General features: G+C 39.8%; 1 protein-coding gene across 4 annotated transcripts; it reads right to left on the reverse strand.

Annotated features, from left to right (window-relative positions):
* Nucleotides 1-6,303: 6,303 nt before the first annotated feature.
* Nucleotides 6,304-17,016, reverse strand: ZNF770 (zinc finger protein 770). 4 transcript variants are annotated; one of them, XM_075927010.1, is made up of 2 exons: nucleotides 16,887-17,016; nucleotides 6,304-11,009 (listed from the first exon to the last, which is right to left on the reverse strand). In XM_075927010.1, the coding sequence occupies exon 2, from the start codon at nucleotides 10,868-10,870 to the stop codon at nucleotides 8,756-8,758; it is 2,115 nt and encodes a 704-aa protein (XP_075783125.1). In that variant the 5' UTR covers nucleotides 10,871-11,009; nucleotides 16,887-17,016; the 3' UTR covers nucleotides 6,304-8,755. The 4 variants fall into 4 exon arrangements, with proteins under 4 accessions (XP_075783125.1, XP_075783124.1, XP_075783123.1 ...); XM_075927009.1 differs by lacking the exon at nucleotides 16,887-17,016 and adding an exon at nucleotides 16,245-16,692; XM_075927008.1 differs by lacking the exon at nucleotides 16,887-17,016 and adding an exon at nucleotides 16,342-16,691.
* Between the last annotated feature and the right edge of the window lie 660 nt (nucleotides 17,017-17,676).

Here is a 17,676-nt window from a genome sequence, read left to right on the forward strand (position 1 = left end):
ATCCCTACTGGAAATACCTCGCCTAATACATCCCAAGATCATATTAGCCTTTTTCACGGCCATGTCACAATGGCGGCTCATAGTCATTCTATAATCAACCAGGACTCTGAGGTCCTTCTCGTCCTCCGTTACTTCCAACTGATGTGTCCCCAGCTTATAACTAAAATTCTTGTTATTAATCCCTAAATGCATAACCTTACACTTCTCACTATTAAATTTCATCCTATTGCTATCACTCCAATTTACAAGATCATCCAGATCTTCCTGTATGATATCCCGATCCTTTTCTGAATTGGTAATAGCTCCCAACTTTGTGTCATCCGCAAATTTTATTAGGACACTTCCACTTTTGGTGCCAAGATCAGCAATAAAAAGATTAAATAAAATTGGCCCCAAAACTGATTCCTGAGGAACTCCACTAGTAACCTTCCTCCAACCTGACAGTTCACCTTTCAGTATGACCGGCTGTAGTCTCCCCTTTAACCAGTTGCTTATCCACCTCTCAACTTTCATATTAATCCCTATCTTTTCCAATTTAACCATGAGCTAATTCAGTTTAAATTAAATGGAAGGATAAACAAAAATGAATCTGAGACTAGGTTTTTTGATTTCAAAGGGGCTAACTTTAGTAAATTAAGGAAATTCATTAGGGAAGTTGATTGGACTAAAGAAATTATGGATCTTAAAGTGGAGGAGGCCTGGAATTATTTTAAGTTAAAGTTGCAGAAGCTGTCAGAAGCCTGTATCCCTAGAAAAGGGAAAAAATTTATAGGCAGGTGTGTTAGACCAAGCTGGATGAGCAATAATCTCAGAGAGGTCATTAAGAAAAAGCAGAAAGCATATAAGGAGTGGAAAATGGGAGGGATCAGTAAAGAAAGCTACCTTATTGAGGTTAGAGCATGTAGGGATAAAGTGACAAAGGCTAAAAGTCAGGTAGAGTTGGACTTTGCAAAGGAAATTAAAACCAATAGTAAAAGGTTTTATAGCCATATAAATAGGAAAAAAACAAAAAAAGAAGAAGTAGGACCACTAATTACTAAGGATGGAGTGGAGGTTAAGGATAATCTAGGAATGGCCCAATATTTGAACAAATACTTTGCTTCAGTCTTTAATGAGGCAAATGAAGAGCTTAGGGATAATGGTAAGTTAACAAATGGGACTAAGGATAAGGAGGTAGATATTACCATATCCGAGGTAAAAGCCAAACTTGAACAGCTTAATGGGAGTAAATTGGGGGGCCCAAATAATCTTCATCCAAGAATATTAAAGGAACTGGCACATGAACTTGCAAGTCCATTAGCAAAAATTTTTAATAAATCTCTAAACTCGGGTTGTACCATTTGACTGGAGAATTGCTAATATAGTTCCGATTTTTAAGAAAGGGAAAAAAGAGACCCGGGTAACTATAGGCCTGTTAGTTTGACATCTGTAGTATGTAAGATCAGGTTGGTTTGGCACGATCTACCTTTTGTAAAACCATGTTGTAATTTGTCCCAATTGCCATTAGCCTCAATGTCTCTAACTACTTTCTCCTTCAAAATTTTTTCCAGGATCTTACATACTACAGATGTCAAACTAACAGGCCTATAGTTACCCGGGTCTCTTTTTTCCCTTTCTTAAAAAATCTACCTCGACTTTAGTAAGGCTTTTGATACAGTACCACATGGGGAATTATTGGTTAAATTGGTTAAATTAAATTAATAATTCACTCCTTTTCCTTCTGCTAATTTCACCACTATCACATGCACTTTTTTTTTTTCATTTGTGGGCTCCTAACAAATCTAAACTGGTGATATGGATTGCTTTAGAAATCTATTTTCTGTATATATTGTTAGACTGAAAACTGACTGAGCCAAGTTATGCCTTTCAGTCCCCTTAAACATAGTCTCTAGATGCCCAGGGGTGCGCAGACCATACTTTTAGAATCACTGCACTAAATCAGAAGGAATTTTTAAGATATTGTTTTCTTCACTTTCACAGGTGTCATAATTAAGACCCAGAATATAAAGAAAAAAGATAATGTATAGTACTACAAATAAAATTGCCCAGATAAACTGAGATGTACTAAAGCACCCTACAAAAATTGTAATATCGACTTGCTTCATGCTAAAAAGTTGACTAAAAAATAACAAACTTTTTGGGGCTAGAAGGCACAATGGATTTCTATTTTAATTTGACCCAACAGTGCACATACTACTAAACAGGGTAATACTGGGACTCACAACACTATATTCAATGGTGTTTGTGGGATCATTCCCATATGTTCAAAGTAAAATGGAATTTAAGGCTCTCACACTAGTTTCTGTGCATCACAAAATTCAGCTGTGAACAACACAAACATTTGGTCTCTGCTCAAAAGGTCCAAGACTGGAATGATAAGGGCCTGCAGATCAAGACTGTAGGTGAATCCAAATCCATCAGAGTTGATTGATTTCAGTGGAATTTGGATCAAGCTACAGGTGTGTTAGGCACTAATGGGACACCAGATGTGGAAACAACTGGTGGGTGTCTACAGATCAGAATTAGGTGCATTAGCAAAATCATGGTAGACAGGAAAGGACTGGAAAGAGGAAGGTATGCAGTAGAGATATAAAGAGTTAACCAGTTACCCAGTAAGCATTGTCTTACTGGCATGCTTACTGGGGATAACTGGTTAACTGGCACCTGGCTGGGCTGGAACAGCCCTGCCCTTGGTGCAGCGCATCAGGCCAATTAACCAGTTAAACACAATTTAACCGGTTAACATTTTAAACAGTATTTTACATCCCTAGTATACAGATGAGGAGTGGGATACACAAGGAGAATCAAGTTTGTGGGTGGAAGGATATTTTGTAATCTTGGAAATACATAGCTCAGGATTATTGTATTCACAGATCTTTGAAAGGGAACAAAACTGTAATGGTGGGAGATACAGGGCAGGGTTAGCAGGGACATGGGGACTCAGGGTTGACAGTGACAGGATCAGGTTAACTCTGAGATTTTTACGTAAGGAAGCATTTACTGGGACACTCAAGTTTCTTGGCTCAAGATACTATAACATATTAATCCTTCATTATGCAAACTATAAGTTTAAAATTTTATTAGAAAAACAAAATGCACTATTCAAAGTTGCTAGAGAAAAATTATTGCATAGTTATCACATAAGACAGTACAATTTATCCATTCAGACTGGGGGAAATAATGTAGCTGGTAATAAAAAAAGTCACTTTGTAATTCAATTTTCCTTATAATGACTGCCTCTCAGACATACATTACCCAGAGCCAGCAAAGCATAAAATAAGTCTATTAAGTTATAACTCACCATTTAAAAATCCCCCAAACTCCTGTGAAACTAATATGAACACGAGCCTCTTTATAGTTTAGTAGACCCAGCCATTTTGAACATTAAAGACACATTACTACAAGGGACTATTACAGGGAGCTATCCTACAGTCTTTCCTGATGACAGCAGTCCCACTGTGCTCATGTAAGGATTACTGAAGCATGTAAAAGGGGCAGGGTTAAGATTTACAGAGGTTTACATATATTGTAGAAAGAAGCCACAGTAATTGAGTATTAGAACAGAACTCCCAGTTTGAAATTTAAAGTCATATTAACTTCAGTGAGTTTTGGATTTGGTCCAGATTTACTGAGGTACTTAATTGCCTAGACTCTGTAAGTCCCAAGTTTAGGCTCCACTGTGATCCACAAAACTCCCACTCAGCTGCCACCTAACCCTTTAGTGCCTGAACTCAGTCATTGCCTACATCTCTGCTGTGCAGGGTCTTATCTGGTAGGCCTACTCAGAGGTTACCCACTGGATCTAGTCCCATTCAAGATATAACTGGAGGAGGAGCTGTTTCCAGTGGTGCCCCTCTTATAGCTTTTATTCTAGTTATTAGAACATCACTTGGGATGTGGAAGACTTTGGTTCAATTTCCTCCCTGGCTCAATCTGAGGGAGAGAAAGGATTTGAACAAAGGTTTCTTACCTCTTCAGGAATGTGATCTAACCATTGAGCTATAGGATATTCTGAAACAGGGCTCCCTCAATCCCTCAAACAACTGAAGCTGTTTCCATCAAGGATAACAGTCAATGAAGCAGGGAGACAGGACTGTGGTTCTCTAAACTCCCTGCTGGGTGCCCGAAATACCAGACTACAGTGTCATTCTGCCTCTCCAGCCTAAAGATTCAATGTATTTATCCACAGTAATGCATTTGCTGCTAGTCCACAAACAAGCCAAGATCCATTTAATTGAAATGACACACTTTTTTCTGTATTATTTTCAAAATATGTTTTTCCTTCTTTTCTCTACTTGTGCTACATCATTAGTCCTGAAGTATATGTCTCAAAACTGAACATTCAATTTTCTAGGTACCTGGGGGCGTAACTCAACTCTAAGGTTAAAGACCCATTGTTTGATTGTTTGCCTGTTTACAATTTCCTTTCATTTAGCTATTTTTAAAATAATTGCTTGAATGCTAGCAGCTTATTACTATTAGACCAGCTCGCCGTTCATGGAACTAGAGGAGAATGGCAATGCTCCTAAAGAGACTTCAATGACTAGGGCTTGAATTTGCCATGAAGCATGATGCGAAATGTCCATGGCATATTGATGAGCAATATGAAGTATGATTAAGCATTTTTTAAATAGCAGACATTGTTCTCTGCTTCCCTAAAAGCATCCTGGCTCCTCTCCTGGTTTTCCTGGCAGCATAAAGCCTGCAGAATCTATCATCCTATAAGTTTGCCTACTTGTTCCTACTCTAGAACACTCCTTCAGATGGGACTGCTACTGGGTACAGCTAGTAATTCACATCAACTGTACACCTGTCATCCGTTAATGGTAGGATAACATCACCTGTAGAAACAAAAGTTAAACTGAGCAATCATTACAAAGCCTAGAATGAAGGTTAAATTTAAAAACTTCCTGGATCACCATGAATGGAAATGCAGTTAATATTCCTGGACCTAAGTTGCCACTCTGAAGGCTAGTTTTGCAACACCTAGAGATAAAAGGCAAAATCCTGGCCTTATAGGAATGTTGCCATTGTCTTCAAAACAGCCAATTTTTCACACTTAAATTTTTCCAGTTCAGTTTTAGAAGTCTGATCCTCCATTTTACTCCACTGCATAATTCCTCTGAGGGTTCATGAAATACCACTGGTACAAGAGAAGAGAGAAAAATCAGTCTCTGAGTCTTCATCACTAATTTGAGGTGAATAAAATTCCCACTAAAGCAAGGGAAAAATCTCTGCGTGCCTTTTTAAAATGTTCCCTAGAGCCCTAACAATTATTCTATACTTGCAAAAATAACTTACAAATATGCCTTTCCTGATCTCAAAACTGGGTTTGTGCATTAAGTCCTTCCAAGATCTTTCAAATCTCTATCGAAACTAAGAAAAGCTATTTTTTTACATAAGGCACAGCAAAAAAAGCATCCACGTTTCAAAACATGATTAAATACCCATTTTTCTGAACACCATTCCCATAAAAATCAGCTCATTCGCATCATCTCAAATTTGGACAAAGAATTGTCCAGTGACTACAGATCACATATGCAGAATTTGAAAAGGGAAGAAAAACTTTAACTGTGTTGGGGCAAGAATCTTACTTACAGTGGGGCTATGTCTAGACTGCAAGCCTCTTTCGAAAGAAGCTCTTTCGAAAGATACTTTCGAAAGAGCCTCTTTCGAAAGAGAGCGTCTAGACTGCACGTTGAACTTTTGAAAAAGCGGCTTGCTTTTTCGAAAGAAAGCATCCAGTGAGTCTGGATGCTCTCTTTCGAAGAAGCCCTATTTACATTGAAGAACGCCTTCTTTCGAAAGAGGAACTTTCGAAAGAAGGCGTTCTTCCTCGTGAAATGAGGTTTACCGCCATCGAAAGAAAAGCCGCGTTCTTTCGATTTAATTTCGAAAGAACGCGGCTTGAGTCTGGACGCAGGGGAAGTTTTTTCGGAAAAAGGCTACTTTTCCCGAAAAAACCCCTGAGTCTGGACACAGCCTAAGTGAATGATACTTTCATTTGGAGGGATGAGACTGTCTCTTCATAATATTTAAACACACTGATGTATGGGGAAAATAAAATATCTGGTATAAAATAGAATACTGGTATCGGTGTCTGTATAATAGTTATTACAATTTTCTTTTGTATATTCCATTAGTGTGCTTAGGTCTGTACAAGAAGATTAAGAAGTTATCATGGTTGTATTCCCTAAACTCACCCTCAAGTTGGATTCATTTAACAGCAACACTCTCTAACTTAACCTTGTTTCAGGTCATTAATGTGAGTGACTCTCAAAACTTTAAAACATGAGAAGTCTGTTTCTTTTTAAATATATATTGAAAAGTTTATTTCTTTTGTAAAGCATAAAAATGGTTTCAGAAACAATCCTATTTATTCTAACATGCAGCAGTATGTTAGTTACTGTGAAATCTAATCTTTTACCTTCTCCTTGTCAAGTTTCAGACAGTTGGTCTTCAAACCTCTAGAGTCTTCAAATGAAATGCATAACAAAAGTACGTACTACATAAATAAAAAGTTTTGTTACAGGTATTTCAAAAGAGCCCCACAGCACACCTCCAAAGCACTTTTTTTTTTTTTTTACAGTATTCTGTCTTTCAATATGAACAATCTGAAAGAATGAGGGGGGAGAGAGATGGGAGACAAGGGGGAAATATGTCTAAAAATATAATCAATAGCCAAGTCTGAGATCATACCAGAAACACCATTTTTCTAGTTTTACTTCCCCTCAGGGTACATCTAGACTGCAGGCTTCTTTCAGAAGAAGCTTTTCCAGAAGAGACTTTCCAAAAAAACTTCTTCCGAAGGAGAATGTCCACAGTGCCAAAACACATAAAAAAAAAGATCTGCTTTTTCAAAAGATAATATCCATTCAGTGTAGATACTATCTCACATTTAAGCTGTGATTACTATGGATGGAGTAGCCACTAGGGTACTAGTGCTTTTTCTTCTTTCCTCTTCTTTCGAAAGAACTCCCTCTTCCCTGTCCATAGACGCCTTTTTCCGAAAGAGTTCTTTAGGAAAAATCATTCTTCCTAGTAGAATGAGGTTTACCAATGTCAGAAAAAACCCTTTGTTCTTTTGATTTTCTTTCGAAAGAACTCAATAGCAGTGTGGATGTAAGTGAAGTTTTTCTGGAAAAACTGCTGTTTTTCCGAAAAAAAACCCTGCCGTCTAGATGCACCCTCGCAGGGACAGACAATCTCAAGATAAGAGGAAATTCTTGCTTCATTCAGATAAAATATTATATAGTTTTTAACTTAATCACTTCAAAGACTACAAATATAAGTCAAAGTTCATTTACATAAATCTGGATCTACTTTCTCACCAATTTTCTATTATTTGGAATAGTTGGAAAATTTAGGGTTCAAACATTCAGAAGTTAAACAAAGACAAACTTAGCAGGAAGTTTTTCTGAGGAAAAAAAAATTCTTTATCTACAAGTTCCCAGAGTCTCTTTTCCCAGAATGTCCAAAGTATTTTTGCTCACCCATTCTTTCAACACAAGGAGAAAAGTGAGCATATACCACAAGAAAATGTAATACTGTTAACTACAGCTTTCATGAATACAAAAATGAATTTATTTCATAGGAGCTAGTAGTCATTTACAGTCCCATTATTTCACATTATAAAGGAATGACTTCCTGACAACGTTGTTTGTCAGTTATCACCTTATCCCATCCTAAGGAATATTTCCTTAATTTGTGTAGTGCTCAATACCAGGAAACAAGGAGGCTGTTACTCAGAATTTTGGCCTTTCAGAGGAAATATATATAAAGTGTCTGAGTGGGAAGGGGATGCATTAATGTCATCATTATATGAAAAGGCGGGGAGGGGAGGGAGACTACATTTGCGGATTAATTAAGAGCCTCATTCACTACTCTTGATTTAAAAACACTCTGAGTACTGTTTAGATTGTTCCAAAAAAGCTAGAAGAGGCAGGGAGTAAGACTGGAATAGTCAAATCAAGTTAAGAGGATGGTGCTGATTCAGAAACAAACTTTTCACTATTTTTATGTGCATATGTTCAATAAAATACCTAGCTCTTACATAGCAGTCTTCATCCATAGATCTTAAAGTAGGTAAATATCATCTTTGTTAACCACATGTTACTGTTGTGGAAATTATTCATCCCTCCCCCACGCTTTCTCCTCCACTTTTTCCTCTTCCAACTCCTTTCTTTTTCCTCTTATATTCACTTGCTGGGAATAGACAAGGTAAAGTAGATGCAAGATCTAGTACTCATCAGGCACAGTATTCATCTTATACTTTCAACATACATGGAGACAAAGTGAAGTGTGTCAAGGACAGTCCTTTTACATTTGCTTTTTGGTAGGTGCAGTCAGAAAGCATATGGTCATAAAATAACTCTTCTGGATGGGGAAGAGGCACAACTTTTAAGCACGTGATTTATATTGCACTACAGATTGCCAAAATACTTTTACGCAGTAACTACATGTATTCACAAAAAAACATTGCTGAAAATTTTCAAACATCAACCCCTATTTATCACAAGCATTTTTTAAGTAGACAGTCTAAAAACAGTACATTAACCTTCCTTCAGGTCATCTCTGACTGGTTTATGGAAAGTGACTACTTATGTTAATCTGTTGTAAACCAGTTCATAATTATGTAATCCTGAAGGTTTAGATTTAAAAAAAATGTCATTGGACACCATCACTTCTGCTGGACACAAAATATCTTCTAGTGTTTGTTATTCCACTCAATGGAAGTCCAGCAGCCATTCTATCTTTAGGATTTCTTTTTAAAGTGAGTAAGGTGATGCCTTTTCAAATGTGGGGCCTGTCTGAAAGTTTTACCACAAACTGAACATTCAAATGGCTTCTGTCCAGCATGCATTAAATAGTGTCTTTCAAGTTTGGAAGGTGATTTGAAAGTTTTTAAGCAGACACTACACTGATAAAATCTTTTAATAGCTTCACTTTTTTCCATAACCCCAGAAAAATCATACCAGTGACTATAATGGCTTTGCTCCGTTTCCAACAATTTACTGCACAAATATGGCTGTGAGTTTCTACTGCTGGTGCCAAGAACAAAGTCCCCAGACTCTAGTTCAACTTTGATTTCAGCTGCCTGGTTTGACTGAATCAGCTCAAATTCTGGAAAGCCGGATGCCTGTGAAGGTCTCTGGGAATAACCCACCGACTGAGAAGACTTAAATTCAATGTGATCTCCCTGGTGACTAAAAAGTTTGTTCAGATTTTCAAATTCCACCTGGCAAAGAGGGCTTTCATATGGTCTCTTTTCAGTATGAGTGAGCTGATGCCTTTTTAAGTGAGCTGACTGTCTAAATGTCTTCCCACAAACATTACAGCCAAAGGGCTTCTGTCCCGTGTGAATAAGATAATGTCTTTGAAGTTTGGATGAAGAAGGAAAGATTTTTTCACATCTGTCACATTTACACACTTTGTGTCTATTATGTATATTTTTAGTAGGAGCTGAAAAAGCACACTGAAGTGATGCTTCTGGATTATCAAAGAAATCAGCATCCAATGAACCATAAAGAGAGTCATCTTTATTATGCACCGAATCATCCATGTTTAACATGCTTTCACCAGCAATCATACTTTTTAAATTACTTTCTAATTTATGCTTCTGTAGGTGCTCTTGCCAGGATAATGGCATGACAAATGTCCTTTTCTTTTTATTGCTAATTGTATTGTGCCTGGCAAGCTTGCTATGATAATTTTTAAAAGCGTTAGGGGAATGATCAGAATGCTGCTCATTAGATACAAACAGGTCATAACTTTTAAAGTGACTTGTTTTATTTTTTTTTCTGTCAGACAGAGAAGAATCTGATGCCTTTTCTCCAGCATGTTTGAGCTGCATTGGGACTTTACTTTTAATGTTGGCTTTGTGACTGTAGGCTGGTTTGCCACAGTTCATATTTTTGCCATCTTTCAGGTAAAAACATTTGTGCAAATTTAGAACTCGCTCTGTTTCAAAACATTGCTCACAGACTGGGCACTGAAAAGGCACAATATAAATAGAATGAACATCAAGTGGGTCATTCTCTGGGGACTCATAAGTATCCACATTCTCAAAATCATCCTTTTTTCCTTCCAGCAAGTTCTGAGGCCTAGGGTATTTAGAAGTCTTTGGTCTGTAAAGGACTCTGGGAACAGTTTTATTTCTAACATGGAGTTGCTTGTGCTTCAGGAGTTTGCTCTGGATCTTAAATCCCTTCTGACAAATACAGCATTGGAAAGGCCTCTCCTCTGTGTGTGTGAGCTGATGGATTTTCAAATGTGTTGACTGCCTGAAAGATTTACCACACAAGGAACACTTAAAAGGTTTCTGGCCAGTGTGAATCAGCAAGTGTCTTTCCAGCTTAGATCGTGATGGAAACATCTTGTTACATGTTTCACACACATGAGTTTTCTTTCTCCTCCTGGCACTGTGGAGATTATTTGACTTTGTGCACTGATGCAGCATCCACCGCTCTTCTGTGGTAAAAGATTTCTGGCAAATAGAACAATGAAACATTCCACATATCAGCCCATCTTGCTTGGCATCTACTGATTTTTTATCTTGCTTAATATCACTCTGGTAGTTTTCATTATGAAGCTGTTGATGCTTTAAGAAAGTGATTAAATTTTTGAAATTCCTATGGCAAACATTACATTTAAAAGGAAGCGTGTGTGTTAACTCATGTCTCTCCAAATGGACTAGCTGTCTAAAAGTTTTATGACATACATGACATTCAAATGGCTTTTGACCAGTGTGTATAAGATAATGCCTAGCTAATTTTGATGGGGTTTCAAATTGTTTGTAGCAGATGTCACATCTATAAGGCCTTTTCCTGGGTATCCTGTTAGCTGTTACACACTGCTGAAGTTCGAACATTTTAAAAAATAAGACTCCTGTTCTTGTCAGTTTCTTCAAAAATGTATTTCAATTGAAATCATCTTCACAATACTGAGAAGGAGGGCTGGAACTGCAGCAAAGTTATCTTACAGAAGGATTCCTTACATTCAATGGATCCCTAAAACAAGAATAAGAAACAGGTATTTTAGATTTTCTCTTGCCTTTTTGACAACAAACTGCAGTTATTTAACTAGAGTAAGTTATATTTATCTTGGTTTAAAATGCTTGCTAGACTAAGCACAAATTATAGCATGTATTAAGGAAAAACTGGACTATTCTATAGAAGAGGAGAGTCAGTTAAAGTCATCTGTAAATAAGATTCATTTTAATTCAGCCTATTTTGCTGCATGCTATTCCAAAATCATATCAATTTCAGCTATGATAAAAACTTATATAACACACACACATTTTTAAAAATAGTTGTTGAGGTTTTTTTAGCAATATATTTTCCATCACTATCTTCACTGTGAATAAATATTAGTTATTAGCAGCTTTGATTATAAACTAGATGTAACAATTGAGAGGATGGAGAAAGCAGAAAAAACTTGGAGATTCTTGAATCCCAAAACAGTTAAACTGTACTAAGTTAAATTATAAGAAGTGCCACATTAATATTCCTTTAAACTGAAGTCCAGAGAACAAGTACCATACATGATTCTGCACCTCATCACCTTTAGGAAGGAGAGCATAACTCATACTCATGCAAGTTGGTGTCCTTTTTGCTGAAACTGCCAAAAAAATGATAGTTAGAATTAACTGTTAGCCATTTGTGGGATGTGATCAGCTGTCCCTTTGAAACTGGACTCCTATTACTAATTTATTTGATAGACCACTTAATATATTTGATATATCATAATATACATATAATGGTATAAAGACATTTGCTCACTCTGGGTATGTCTAGACTACATGGCTCCCTTGACGAAGCCATGTAGATGAGTTTACTAGACATAGGAAAATGAAGCAGCGATTTAAATAATCACCGCTTCATTTACATCAAAATGGCCACCATGCTGTGCCGATCAGCTGTTTGGCGGCACAGCGCACAGCGGGGCAGTTTGGATGCGCCGTGGTTGACAAGGGAAGCCTTTGTCGACCGCTCCGGTAAACCTTATTTCACGAGAAACTTCATTCTATCGACGGAGCCACATAATCTAGACATACCCTCTGTATTTGACTTGTATTTGAACCAGTGCATGTGAAGTGATGGATAGAGCTCTGCAAATCTGTAGAAATCTGCTTTTTATCTGCTGACCCTGGGTTCCGGGGAAGTGTGGAACCTGGGTCAGCTGGGGAGTCTCCCGCTTACCCCGGGCTCCATGGCTTTGAAATGCACAAAAGCCTCTGCTGGGGACTCTTGTACATTTCAAAGCAGGCACGCCCTGAGTCAGTGGGACTTCCCGCTGGCCCTGGGCGGCACGCAGAGTTCCGCATTCCTCCTTTGAAATGTACAACCTGCCCCTATCAGTTAACCAGCAGGGGCGCAGAGGCACAGATAAACTAAGTATCTCGTGGCCAGCTAGCAGCTTGCCCTTACAAGCTGCAACCTAGAGTTTGAATACCCCTGTGTTAATCAGACTAATCACATCTATTTCTACACATGACTAGGACATGGTCTTTGGATTGCTCTCCTAACAGATATTAAAATCAATACTATATTTAATTTTGGCCACAAGAGCATGAAGAAGCATAAAATCAAAAAATATACCTCCACTGTAATTTTGAGGCCAAAAAATTAATTCAAAGAAGGTCTCCAATTCACCCAAGAGTTTTGCCCTGTTGTCACTAATCTATATTCACACATACTTAACTCTCTACTCTAAAATAAAAGAATTATCATGGTCCCAAGATACAACAAAACTCATTATGTATCTTGTAGAATTAGGTCTATTAATTGCAGTTAACTCATGTGATTAATTAAAAAAATCATGATCAAATACAGTTTTAATCTCACTGTTAAACAACAGAATACCAATTGAAATTTATTAAATATTTTGGATCAAATACAATGACTTTAGGGCTGTCAAGTAATTAAAAAAATAATCGTGATTAATTGCGCTGTTAAACAATAATAAGAATACTATCTATTTAAATATTTTTGGATGTTTTCTACATCTTCAAATATATTGATTTCAATTACAACCAGAATACAAAGTGTATAGTGCTGATCCCGGGCACCACTGCCCCTTTGAAATGTCGTCATGGTGTTTCAACGAGGCAGCGCTGCACAGCTGATCCCGGGCTCTGCACGGTGCTGCCCCTTTGAAATGCCACAGCAGCACTGAAAGGCACGGCAGACTCTGTGTGGCGCTTGAAACACGGCATCAGGATTTCAAAGGGGGCAGTGCCACACAGCTGATCCCGGGCTCTGCGCTGTGCTGCCCCTATCGGTTAACCTGTTAAACCTTGATTTAACTGGTTAGCCGATTAAGTGGGATCCCACCTATCTTCTTCAGCAGCAAGGGATGAGCAGCAAGAGCTGTCAACCCAATGAGTGGGGAAGCTGGCTTTTGCTCTTGTCCCCCACAGAGCTGCTCCCAGGTACTCGTTTACTGGTACCCAGTAGAGATCACCTGGTAAGGATGATGCTTAACGGGTAACTAGTTAATCAGTTACCTGTTCACATCCCTACTCAGTCCTACTTCTTCTTCAACCAATCACTAAGACAAACAAGCTTGTTTACATATATGGGAGATAATGCTGCCTGCTTCTTATTTACAGTGGTACCTGAAAGTGAGAAGAGGCATTCACATGGCACTTTTTTTAGCTAGCATTGCAAGGTATTTGCATGGCAGATATGCTAAGCTTTCATATGTCCCTTCAGGTTTTGGCCACCATTCCAGAGGACATGCTTCCATGCTGACAACATTCAATTAAAAAAAAGGCATTAAATAAACTTATGACTGAACTCCTCGGGGGAGAACTGTATGTCTCCTGCTCTGTTTTATCCACATTCTGCCATTTATTTCATGTTATAGCAGTGTTGGATGATAACCAAGCACATGTTCATTTTAAGAACATTTTCAATGTAGATTTGACAAAACACAAAAAAGGTACCAATGTGCGATTTCTAAAGATGCAGCTTCTTTGCATTTGACCCAAGATTTAAGAATTTCAAGTGGCTTCCAAAATTTGAGAGGGAAGAGATATGGAGCATGCTTTTAGAAGTCTTAAAAGAGCAACACTCCAATGCAGAAATTAACAAACCCAAACTGTTAAAAAAGAAAATCAACCTGTTGGTGATGAAAATTATTCAGATGAAAATTAACATGAATCAGTCTATACTGCTTTGAATTGTTAGCTAGCAGAATCCATCATCAGCTTGGACACATGTCCTCTGGAATGGTAGTTGCAGCATGAAGGGACACATGAATCTTTAGCACATCTAGCATGTAAATATCTGACAACACTGGCTACAACAATGCCATTGTAACACTCACAGGTGGAATTGAACCTGGGACCTCTGGAGCTTAGAACATGAGCATTTACTGCAGGACTACTCAACTTTGAAAGCCCAGGGGGCCCCGATGATACTCACAGCACATGCCAAGGGCCACAACTTAAGCATGGTTGCATATACATGCAAATATATATGCAAAGAGCTTCCTTCACACTGACGGGCATGAATACAAAGCAGCCAGCACTTCTCACAATGCCCCAGTGCTCCCGGCACCTCCTCCCTGGGGGCTAGAAACAGTGACACCCTGTACCCGTCTGTTCCAGCCAGATTGCCCATTTGCGTCTTTCAATGCTCACCCCACCTGGGAGACACCTCTCCGCTGTGGAGTGTGTTCCCACTGGAGGCCATGTTCAAAGGATCCCACCCACGGACTGCGTGTTGAGCACCATGTAAACCCAAACTGCACTGTGGGCTACAAACAAATGGGCCGTGGGCCACATGCAGCCACATGTTGAGTAGACCCGATCTACTGCATGAGCTAAAATCCAGCTAGCTGGTAGCTAAAGTCCTATAACACTCATTATTTTCTCTATAAGTGGTCTCAGTGCCACTAGATGGATCAGTACACCATTCCCAAAAGAAGTGTAGTTACACCACGTGAATGCCTAGTTCCACTTTCAGATGACATTGTAAGCAAGAAGTGGGCGGCCATATCTCCTGCAAATATAAACAAACTTAACTAGCTAAACAAGAAGTAGGACTGAATGGAACTGTAGGCTCTCTAATTTTCTGTTGTTTTTGAATGCATGTATTTTTGTATATAATTCTACATTTGTAAATTGTACATTTGTTGTGATAAAGAGATTGCACTATAGGCCTTGCATTAAGTGAATTGAAAAATACAATTTCTGTTGTTTTTACAGTGCAAATATATATAATAAAAATATAAAAAGTGCAGTGTACACTTTGTATTCTGTATTTTTGTAATTGAAATCAATGTTTGAAAATGTGAAAAACATCCAGAAATATTTATATACATGGTATTCTATTATTGTTCAAAGCATAATTAAACACTATTACATTTTAACTGCTTGACAGCCTTAAAAATATAGAGCATGAAAGTGCAATCCTAGTTGATTAATCTACAAGATACATGGCATGCTACAGAGATAAGAATCTGAACACAATGTCAGGTGTCTTTCTTCACTAGCTGTCCAATTAGGAAAAAATACAAATCTCATTGATACAAAACACTATTTACCAGATACATTGTCTCCACCCATAGTTGATTGGAAATGGGCCAAAAACAGAGCCACTTAGGCTAGTGAGGGCATACCACTCTCTCCCCCTCTCTCCTGGATTTTCCCATACATGTTTTGAAACAGTCTATGAAGCCAAATAAAATTGAAGCAATGAACACCACACTGGTACCATGTCTAAAGGAAACTTAAGGGAAAAAAAGACTAACATTGTTTGACACCTCACACCAACCTTTTACAGCTAAACCTATGATCAATCTCAATCTAAACCTCCCAGACTGACTCTTACAAGGGAATTATTTCTTGCCTGCTCCTAATTTAGAGGGGCACAAGGAGGAATTTTTAAAAAATGTTTCAGATACGCTAAAGACCAGCATTTGCATTATGTGTGTGTGGGGGGGGGGGCACACGACAGTGAGTTCCACTAGCACTAACCCCCACCCCCACCCCCAAGCAGTGGCAGAGAGGGGACAGAAACTCCCTTCCCACAGGGGAAAGGGAAGGCTGCTGCGGCGACGCTTCTTACAAAGGGATGGGGGGACGATCCCAGTTACAGTCGGGGCCCAATCTGTTCCCACGCCAGCACTCCCATGAGCGTGACAGGGGCCAGGATCGCAGGCCCCTGTGAACAGAAAGGCCAGAGAGAAACCAACAGCAAATCGACGCTTCCCCTCCGCTGGGGGCCGCCTCCTACCGCGCGCTGCGGGAACGGCCGAGAGCAGCGGCGCACCGGGCTCCCCGGGAGGCGGCAGCGGCGGCCCGCGACGCAAGGGCGGGGAGGGGGAGACAACCTGAACAAGCGGCCGTTGCGCCCTCGCCTTCCTCAGCCCTCGCACGGCTCCTGCCGCGCAAACGCTCCCCCCGGATGGCACCGCGGCTCCAGGACTGAGGGAAACCCGGCGCTGAGCTTTCCGTTCCCACCGATCAATCGCGGCGCTGCTGGGCGGGCCCCGGGAAGGGTCTGGCTCTAGCGCGCCGCTTGCTGCTGCCGGGGAGACGCGGGAGCAGCTGAGGCCCCTTCCCTCACCAGCAGAGCACGGGGTCAAAACCAGAGAGACGCGATCCCGGCCCGACCTGGGTAGGGACCGCCCGGTGGTGACCTCCCCAGAGATCTGCCGCTCCCGCCTCGCCACAGGCGATTCCCTCCTCTTGCTCCAGTCAGTCCGTAGGCAAAGCTCTCGGGTGGCTCTAGTCTGGCCCTGGATGTTTTCACCACACAGGGCGTGCGGGTTTTTTTCCCCCCAAAGGGTTTTGTTGGGAGGGCGGCTTTAAGCCTGGCCCCTGCTGATCAAGGGTTGTGCCCTCTCTCAGTGAAACACTGTAAGATCGCACTCACCATCAAGGAGGCCAGGTGGGGAGGATGCTTGGAAAAAGCTTGCGCGTTCTGTAAGGATGTTTTGCAGGCAGATCACTGACCAGACAAACAGGGTAGGGGCCTCCCTGTAGACAGCCCTCAGAAGAGCTCAGTACTGTGGAATTGTTGTTACTCCACAGGGAGGTTCTCACTTGGGAGGGCTGGAGCTAAATGCATGAGCCTCTATTTGCAAGAGCTAAAAGTTACTTAGCTAGCTTGTAGCAACATTACTCTCCAAGTTGTCTCAGTGCCTCTAGAGGACATAGCACCACACCTAGGAGGTATATGGTACAATTTCAGTTTTCAGGTATCTAGGTTGTCTAGGCTAGGGAATGGGATGGAGTGTATCAGTGGAAATATTACCATACTGATATAGGTCAGTGGTACATCATCACCTGGAATACTGAATTCAGTTCTGATCAACTCATGTCAAAAGGGATATGACAGAAACAGAGGAGTTCAGAGATAAATGAGAAGCACTGAAAAAATCCATAGATGTTTACTTAGAAAGGGGATGAATAAGAAGAAACATGATAATACTATGCAAAATAATGATACAGAGAACGTGGATCAGGAACTTCTGCTGACTTTCTCAAGACAGGAAAAGGGTGACTGTCACCACATCACCAACCCACATTCCTCGCTACCTCAGTTTCTTCTCTTAGACTTCTTAATGACTCAGGAAAGCTTTCACATCCAGCCTTTTGGAGCTTTGGTTTATTAACATAAAGCTTAGCGTGAAAGACTCACTATTGAGGTGTTCCCTTCAGTC

Source organism: Pelodiscus sinensis, chromosome 4 (genome assembly GCF_049634645.1).
Source record: "Pelodiscus sinensis isolate JC-2024 chromosome 4, ASM4963464v1, whole genome shotgun sequence".
Classification (NCBI taxonomy): Eukaryota; Metazoa; Chordata; order Testudines; family Trionychidae; genus Pelodiscus; species Pelodiscus sinensis.